Source organism: Oncorhynchus keta, chromosome 12 (assembly GCF_023373465.1).
Source record: "Oncorhynchus keta strain PuntledgeMale-10-30-2019 chromosome 12, Oket_V2, whole genome shotgun sequence".
Taxonomy (NCBI): Eukaryota; Metazoa; Chordata; class Actinopteri; order Salmoniformes; family Salmonidae; genus Oncorhynchus; species Oncorhynchus keta.
Window position 1 is genome coordinate 30,294,337 of NC_068432.1, and position 9,825 is coordinate 30,304,161.

The 9,825-nt window shown below is 45.7% G+C and overlaps 1 protein-coding gene across 1 annotated transcript in view; it reads right to left on the reverse strand.

The window, feature by feature from the left end:
- LOC118391697 (gap junction delta-2 protein-like) overlaps nt 1–9,415 on the reverse strand; it is a 28,106-nt gene extending 18,691 nt beyond the window's left edge. The window contains exon 1 of the mRNA XM_035783201.2: nt 9,055–9,415. Coding sequence (XP_035639094.1) covers nt 9,055–9,131 — 77 coding nt within the window. The 5' untranslated portion in view covers nt 9,132–9,415. The remainder of the gene's footprint in view (nt 1–9,054) is intronic.
- Between the last annotated feature and the right edge of the window lie 410 nt (nt 9,416–9,825).

A 9,825-nucleotide genomic window follows, 5' to 3' on the forward strand; every position in this document is an offset into this window, starting at 1 on the left:
GTCCCCTCTTTTCCTCCCTCTCCCTCTCTTTCCTCCTCCTTCCTCTGTGTATTCATGCTCCAAACCCCTCTCTTTCATCCTCCTTCCTCTGTGTATTCATGCTCCAAACCCCTCTCTTTCCTCCCCCTTCCTCTGTGTATTCATGCTCCAAACCCCACTCTTTCCTCCTCCTTCCTCTGTGTATTCATGCTCCAAACCCCTCTCTTTCCTCCTCCTTCCTCTGTGTATTCATGCTCCAAACCCCTCTCTTTCCTCCCCCTTCCTCTGTGTATTCATGCTCCAAACCCCTCTCTTTCCTCCTCCTTCCTCTGTGATTCATGCTCCAAACCCCTCTCTTTCCTCCCCCTTCCTCTGTGTATTCATGCTCCAAACCCCTCTCTTTCCTCCTCCTTCCTCTGTGTATTCATGCTCCAAACCCCTCTCTTTCCTCCTCCTTCCTCTGTGTATTCATGCTCCAAACCCCTCTCTTTCCTCCTCCTTCCTCTGTGTATTCATGCTCCAAACCCCTCTCTTTCCTCCCCCTTCCTCTGTGTATTCATGCTCCAAACCCCTCTCTTTCCTCCTCCTTCCTCTGTGTATTCATGCTCCAAACCCCTCTATTTCCTCCTCCTTCCTCTGTGTATTCATGCTCCAAACCCCTCTCTTTCCTCCTCCTTCCTCTGTGTATTCATGCTCCAAACCCCTCTCTTTCCTCCTCCTTCCTCTGTGTATTCATGCTCCAAACCCCTCTCTTTCCTCCTCCTTCCTCTGTGTATTCATGCTCCAAACCCCTCTCTTTCCTCCTCCTTCCTCTGTGTATTCATGCTCCAAACCCCTCTCTTTCCTCCTCCTTCCTCTGTGTATTCATGCTCCAAACCCCTCTCTTTCCTCCTCCTTCCTCTGTGTATTCATGCTCCAAAACCCCTCTCTTTCCTCCTCCTTCCTCTGTGTATTCATGCTCCAAACCCCTCTCTTTCCTCCTCCTTCCTCTGTGTATTCATGCTCCAAACCCCTCTCTTTCCTCCCCCTTCCTCTGTGTATTCATGCTCCAAACCCCTCTCTTTCCTCAGCCTCTGCAGCTTTATCCCTTCCTCCTCATCCATCCATCTCCTCGTTTCCATTGTTTCATCTCTCCCTGATCCACTAGCCCTCCATTATCCCCTCTTTTCGCACCACTCCTCTCTGGCACTGTCCCCACAACAGCATTGCAGTGAAAATGATGCATCAACACACTTCCTTTCACTTTTACCTGCAAGGTGTTTAAATCTGATTTAATACAAGAACCCCCAGGCTTATTCTCTCCTGGAAAAGCGCATTACAGCTTTGTAAGAGAGATCACAGGTGGTTGTGTGTGTGTGTGTGTGTGTGTGTGTGTGTGTGTGTGTGTGTGTGTGTGTGTGTGTGTGTGTGTGTGTGTGTGTGTGTGTGTGTGTGTGTGTGTGTGTGTGTGTGTGTGTGTGTGTGTGTGTGTGTGTGTGTCAAATGGAAGCAGAGAAAGAGGGGGAGGTGAGCGAAAGGTTAAAGAGGACAGTTAGGACAAACACATGGAGTATACACCACAGTGACGGCAGGAGGAAGGCAGAGACTTGATTTGAAGTCAGGAGAAAATCTAGTCAACAGGATTATACCAGAACGGTCACATATACATACCTTCTAATCCCACATTGCACAGGTGACAGGACCCTGATGTATAATGAGTTTACCAGAAACACTTCTCTGAAATAGCAGTCTGACCACATGAAACACAACTTCACAGCCTTACACTAACACATTACAGTAGTTTAAATAAGACTCCTGCTAGCCCGACGACACACTTAATTCTTCCGCTGCTTCGTCGTTGGCTACATACAGTACTTTCGTCTGAGACTGCCATCATTGAAGTAATTTGTGGTGGGGCACTGTACAAAACAAAGTCATAGGATCATCTCTAACCAATCAGAGTATCAAAGCCAATTACTGCTGTATTTGTGTTCTGGCTCTGGCTCAGCCCATCGGTTTCTGCACTAATCAGATGGCCCTGAATGTGTTCGCATTCGGGGAAGGGTCAGGGAGGTACTCTGATTCACACTCACTGCGGAGAAGAAACAAACATCTGTGAGCATATCATTTGGCTGGAACAAGGAGTCTGGATAGCCAGGCAACCTGTATACACTATGTACAGTGCATTCGGAAATAATTCAGACGCCTTGACTTTTTCCACATTTTGTTATGTTACAGCCTTATTGTAAAATGTATTAAATTGTTTATTTTTTCATCAATCTACAGACAATACCCCATAATGACTGCAGAACAGGTTTTTATATTAAAATATATTACAAATAAAAAAGCAGAAATGTCATATTTACGTAACTATTCAGACACTTTACTCAGTACTTTGTTGGTGCACTTTTGGCAGCAATTACAGCCTCAAGTCTTATTGAGTATGACGCTACAAGCCTGGCACACCTGTATTTGGGAAGTTTCTCCCAGTCTTCTCTGTAGATCCTCTCAAGCTCTGTCATGATGGATGGGGAGCTTCGCTGCACATCTATTTTCAGGTCTCTCCAGAGATGTTCGATTGGGTTCAAGTCCGGGCTCTGGCTGGGCCACTCAAGGACATTCAGAGATTTGTCCCGAAGCCTCTCCTGCGTTGTCTTGGCTGTGTGCTTAGGGTCATTGTCTTGTTTGAAGGTGAACCTTCACCCCAGTCTGAGGTCCTGAGCGCTCTGGAACAGGTTTTCATCAAGGATCTCTCTGTACTTTGCACCGTTCATCTTTCCCTTGATCCTGACTAGTCTCTGTGGCTTAAAAACATTCCCACAGCATGATGCTGCCACCACCATGCTTCACCGTAGGGATAGTGCCAGGTTACCTCCAGACGTGATGCTTGGCATTCAGGCCAAAGAGTTCAATCTTGGTTTCATCAGACCAGATAACCTTGTTTTTCATATTCTGAGAGTCTTTCAGGTGCCTTTTGGCAAACTCCAAGTGGGCTGTCATGTGTCTTTTACTGACGATTGGCTTCTGTCTGGCCACTCTACCATAAAGGCCTGATTGGTGGAGTGCTGCAGAGATGTTTGTCCTTCTGGAAGGTTCTCCCATCTTCACAGAGGTCTGTCAGAGTGACCTTTGGAGGTCTGTCAGAGTGACCATTGGGTTCACCTCCATGACCAAGCCCCTTCTCCTCCATTTGCTCAGTTTGGCTGAGCGGCCAGCTCTAGGAAGAATCTTGGTGGTCCCAAACTTCTTCCATTTAAGAGTGATAGAGGACACTGTGTTCTTGGGACCTTCAATGCTGTAGACATTTGTTGGTACCCTTCCCCAGATCTGTGCCTCGACACAATCCTGTCTCGGAGCTCAATGGACAATTCCTTCGACCTCATGGCTTGCTTTTGCTCTGACATGCACTGTCAACTGTGGGTCCTTATAAATCATGCCTTTCTAAATCATGTCCAATCAATTTAATTTACCACAGGTGGACTCCAAGTGTCAAGGATGATCAATGGAAACAGGATGCACCTGAGCTCAATTTCGAGTCTCAAAGCAAAGGGTCTGAATAAGGTATTTCTGTTTTTATTTTTGCAAAAAAAAAAAAAAAAATTATGTGGAATTGTGTGTCGGTTAATGAAGATTTTATTATTATTATTATTATTATTTAATCCATATTTTAAATAATGGTGTAACGTAACAAAATGTGGAAAGTAAAGGGGTCTGAATACTTTCCGAATGCACTGCATATATCTAAACACTATGTCCCATAGCTGTAATAGCTATAAGCATCTAAGTTCAGGCAGAATGGACCACCACAGAGATATCAGTTACCGCTAATGCCTAGAGGCTAACCAGACAGTTCTGTTGGCCAAACACATGGAACATGGCCCAAACACTAAGGGATCATTTACAACACACCCTCATGTCCACATCAGCAGTATTGAGCAAGCTACTGGAGCAACCAGAGGAATCTATCTAGGCTGCCGAGGGACAAAAGGTACAAACTCCCAGCCATCAAATAGGAGTCAAATATCTGTGGTGCACTATAGGGCCACCCATTTCACAATTCACATTACCACTTATTTACATTTGACATTTGAGTAATTTAGCAGACACTGAAAAGTGTAAGTGAGTGTTAGTTCACAAAGGGCATTTTATTTGGGGGTGTTGGATTATTCAAGATTCTCTTTGAAGAGGTAGAGTTTCAGATGTTTTCGGAAGATGTGCGGGGACTCTGCTGTCCTAGGTTCAGGGGGAAGCTGGTTCCACCGTTGGGGTTCCAGGACACCGAAAAGCTTGGACTGGGCTGAGCTGGACCTGCCCTCCGGTAGGGGTGGGATGCCCAAGAGACCAGAGGTGGCAGAACGGAGGGCTGGGATGTATGGTTTGAGCATAGCCTGAAGGTAGGAAGGGGTAGTTCCCCTTGCTGCTCCGTAGGCAAGTACCATGGTCTTGTAGTAGATGCAAGCTTCGACTGGAAGCCAGTGGAGTGTGCAGAGGAGCGGGGTGACATGGGAGAACTTGGGAAGGTTGAACACCAGGCGGCTGCAGCGTTCTGGATAAGTTGCAGGAGTTTGATGGCACAAGTGGGGAGCCAACAGCGAGTTTCAGTAGTCCAGACAGGAGATGGCAAGTGCCTGGATTAGGGTCTCCGCCACTTCCTGTGTGAGGTAGGATTGTACTTTACAGATGTTGTAGAGCATGAACCTGCAGGAGCGAGTCACTGCTTTGATGTTTGCAGAGAATGACAGGGTGTTGTCCAGGTTTACACCCAGGTTATTTTCCTCTGGAATGGGGGACACCGTGCAGTTTTCAACTGTGATCGAGAGGTCTTTGAACGGGCAGACCTTCCCGGGAGGAAGAGCAGCTCCGTCTTGTCGAGGTTGAGCTTGAGGTGGTGGGCTCTCATTCAAGCTTCGATATCTGCTAGGCACGCAGAGATGCGTGTCGCCACCTGGGTGTCAGAAGGGGGGAAGGAGAAAAGTAGATGAGTGTCATCCGCATAGCAAGGATAGGAGAGACCATGTGAGGATATGACGGAGCCGAGTGACTTGGTGTATAGAGAGAACAGGAGAGGGCCTAGAACCGAGCCCTGTGGGTCACCAGTCGTGAGAGTATGTAGTGCCGACACAGATCCTCTCCATGTCACCTGGTGGGAGCGGCCTGCCAGATAGGATGGAAGCCAAGAGTGTGCAGAGCCTAAGACACCCAGCCCTGATATGGTGGAGAGGATCTGATGGTTCATGGTTTCGAAGGCAGCGTATAGATCTAGGAGGATGAGAACACAGGAGAGAGAGTGAGCTTTGGCAGAGCCTCCTTGACACAGAGAAAAGTAGTCACAGTTGAATGACTGGTCTTGAAGCCTGATTAGTTAGGGTAAAGAAGATCATTCTGAGAGAGATAGCGAGAGAGTTGGTCTCTCGCTATTTCTCACGTCTGGTATAGAATGTGGAAACACCACAATGCCTTTTACACCACACATATAGATGCTACAGAGGAAGACGTGACAATTAATAAAAGGATTGACCAAAACTTAACTTGAGGAGTATTAGTCTTGAAGTATGTTTGATATGGGATAAAGCCTTTCTTGTCGGGCCTGTAAAATGCATGATCAACAGCAGCGCTCAGATTAAGTATAAAAGACAAGAAGAGAAGTCCATGTCTGCATTAATAATGCTCTCTGTCAGACGCTGCAGACAAATTGAGAGAGTTGTCTCTGCTTCTGAATTGTTTCATTCATTGATTCATTCTCGGATTAGTTTATTCCTCTTTTGCACCAGACAGGCTATCAATGATTCCAGTTGCCAAACAGAGGTTTGATCTCAACTCAAAGGAGATGTGAAGAAAATTCAGATCCCGTGTATCAATCGAATGGCACTCAGACACATGGAGAGATATATATACACCAGGGGCTGCTGAGGAGGACGGCTCATAATAATGGCTGGAACAGAGCAAATGGAATGGCATCAAACACACGGAAACCATGTGTTTAAATGTATTTGATACCATTCTACTGATTCCACTCCAGCCATAACCATGAACCCGTCCTCCCCAATTAAGGTGCCACCAACGTCCTGTGGTATACACTCTGACCTATTTGGTTTTGTTGTTTGTGTGGTCTACTTCATTTGTATCTTTCTGAACTTTGATCTACTCTAGCATGACCCCAAACCATATGATGCTGAATAACATGACAGAAACTACTATGGTGATACCACACCACAACCCTACATTTAACACCTTGAACATTGTTGAGGGCGACATCTTCATAGTGCAAAAGCACTGTCCAACGTGAAAACCTCATAATTATCTGTCAACGTGATTTAATTTGAAACTTTTCTTAAATAATTTGCATTATGAAGAGGCTATTTATGTATTGCTCAGTTTAGTAAACTCAAGTGAAATAATCACCTCCGATTTGATTATTTAGGTGATTATGTAACTGAAGTTTAGTAAACTAAGCAATACATAAATAGTTGCATCTTCATAATGCACATTGTTGAAGAAAAGTTTAAAGTTAAATGATATAGTAATACATTCAGCATTATTACATCAAGGGAAATTTAGTATTCTTTCTAACAAAGATATCTGCATATTTTTTAGGGTGTTGTGTATCCTTGGAAATAATCTGAATATATGTAAACATAACAGTTTTGAAAACAGCTTGGCAAAAAAGTGGTCTCATGGCACAACTTGCCCCGAGTCTGGGTACATTGAGCATAGTGATGGGGTTAACATGGGGACACATTTCTAACACTTCATACTTTTTAAAAACACTTTCAACATAAGCTCAGGCCCTGGTGTAACCTCATAACCCAGTGACAATGCCTTGCATTTCACCTGGGAAGAAAACACTTCAATTGTGGCCTAGAAGGGGGCGAACCCAACTGAAGAATGAATTTGACATCATTCTAACTTGAGTAATCACATGAATGTGAGGTGTCTTCAAAATACTATGCATAAAACGGACAAAATGTAATCATCATTTGTATGGGGTATATTGATTAGCCATTGGCTCAACTTTCCCCTGGACAGATGGCACAATTGACCTTAAAGCAACTATTTTTACTATATTAGCCCACAAATCTACAAGGATGCACTTTCATGCTAGGTTTAGGATCTCATATTGTAGCTTATAGAGATCTCAACTGCTGTATAAAACATTATTTAAACTATCTACTTTGGTTTACATACAAGCATCATGAACTTATAACACAATACATTAATTTGACTTTGTGAAAATCTGTTTTTTGGATCTAACTTGCTTACTACCACTTTCCACATATGGCTTCTTCCTTCACAGACTCCATGAAATGACAACCTCTTCCTAAATATTTGGTCACTGATTTTGTGTATGGTTTCCTAGAAACAAGGGGTGGCTCAACTAACCCTTTGGCAAGACTTACCCCACTCTCCTCTACTGAATATAGCCTTCTAGCCACACACTCTGATAGACGTCATACACACACACACACACACACACACACACACACACACACACACACACACACACACACACACACACACACACACACACAGAGAGAGAGGCGGATGGGAGAGAAGGTCAGGCGTTGCCCTAGCGGCAGGGGACTACCTGGGGTTGAGGTTAATGAGCACAGCAGTTCAGTTGGCCTCCATGCTAACACAAGTAGCCAAGCTCTGTAGCCAAGCTCCCCAGCTCAACACGGAAGGACAGAAAGAGAGAGTACACTAGATTTCGTCTCTACTGGACTGTACTTCAAATCATACAGCTATATATTTCTCTGGGTAAGCAAGCATGTGGAAATGGCAATGTTGTGTGTGTGTGATTATTCTGTACAGATGGTGAGTGCAGTTTACCAGTAACTCACTTCTCACTTGGTCCTTCTGTGGCTCAGTTGGTAGAGCATGGCGCTTGTAACGCCAGGGTAGTGGGTTCGATTCCCGGGACCACCCATACGTAGAATGTATGCACACATGACTGTAAGTCGCTTTGGATAAAAGCGTCAGCTAAATGGCATATATTATTATTATTATTATTATTATTAACTCACATTGTGGCTAATGGGTGGAAAATCACACTTTGAATTTGACTAATCACACAGGCGAGAGACAATGAAGCAGATTTTTTACACCCCAGATTAAAAAATAATCTATTACAGAATGTTTGTACTCAATGCATGTCTCCACTGCTAATTGGACTCCAATCTGTTCATGCATGACCTTCTGCCACGACACTGCTGTAACTAGAGAACACACAAAACCAGAGAAATTACACAAAAAGCAATCTCATTTCCTCCAAGTTCAGATTCATTTTTTCCACCTTCAACTACTCCTCCAACTCATGCTGCTCCGCTCTCTTCCACACTTCCATTTCTGTCCTCTGTCTCGGTATATCACTCTCTCCTCTTCTACTAGAGATCCCCCAATGCCCCTCCATCAATACCAGTGCCAATAGTTGAAATCAACATTAATTAACCCTAATGCCTTGTAATACCAGTTATTTATTATGTTCAATTAGCTTGTCCCTTAACTAATGATGGCCTAACAGACAAGCTAAATACCTTTTGTGCTTACTTCGAGGCAAGCAACACTGAAACATGCATGAGAGCACCAGCTGTCCTGGATGACTGTGTGATCCCGCTTCCGTAGCCGATGTGAGCAAGACCTTTAAACATTCACAAGGCCGCGGGGCCAAACGGATTACCAGGACGTGCACTCAGAGCATGCGCGGACCAACTGGCAAGTGTCTTCACTGACATTTTCAACATCTCCCTGACAGAGTCTGTAATACCTACACGTTTTAAGCAGACCACCATAGCCCAAAAATGTGAAGGTAACCTGCCTAAATGACTACCCCCGTAGCACTCACGTCGGAAGCCATGAAGTGCTTTAAAAGGCTGGTCATGGCTCACATCAACACCATCATACTGGAAACCCTAGACCCACTTCAGGGGAGGGAAGGGGAGGCAGAGAGTAGAGGCTACTGCTGAGACACACACACACTTTCAATCAGAAAAACACAATCATCACACAAACATGAAAGAATTAAGAATAAAAAACTTTTACACGCATGCACGCACACACACACACACACCGAAGTGATGAGTGGCAGGAAAGTCTTACCTCCCAATCATGGTAGAATGTTGCTGGACAGCAGCCTCTAGCAGCCGCTCCAGAATGGTCCACTCCCCCATGGTCATCGAAAGACAGGTTCAACCTACAGAGGAACTGGGGCTCTGGGGCTCTCTCCCGATTCCTTCCCCTCCTCCTGGGCTCAGCGCTCCAGCCAGAGGGGGCGCATCCGCCCCCGTCCCACACCAGCTTCTCCTGCCCACTACTCGTTGACCTGGCTGATGGTTCTCTGTAGGAGTGACTGTGTGGGGGTGAACGTGTGTGTCCTCCCTCGGTCCGGTCCCGTTCTACTCTTCCCTTCCTGGCAGAAGAGCGGTGCCGTCTGCCTCTCCTCCTCTCTCCCCCTCCCTCCCTCCCTCCCTTTCTCCCCCTTCCTGTGCAGTGAAGCTTGTCCCCCCCTGCCGCAACACTCAGATCTATACTATGGCTCACTGTATCTGACAGCCATGATCTCGCTCACTCTCTCTCTCTCCTTCTCTCCCTCCTCCTTTATATCTCCTTCCTCCCCCTTTTCTGCCCCTCACTCTCTCTCTTCCCTACCCCCTCTTTCTCCTTCCTCCACCCTACACCCAGGGCTCTCCTGGTACCTCATATGCACTCCCTCCCATCAGTGGGAAGCTCTTGTCCTTGCATTGTGTTCAGTACCTTCCCTATAACCTTCCTTCTCAGACCCAGCACACTGCACCCAGCTGACCCTTCCTCTGCTCACCTCCATGCAGAGCTGTAGATACACTCACACACACTCTATGACCAACTGTCACT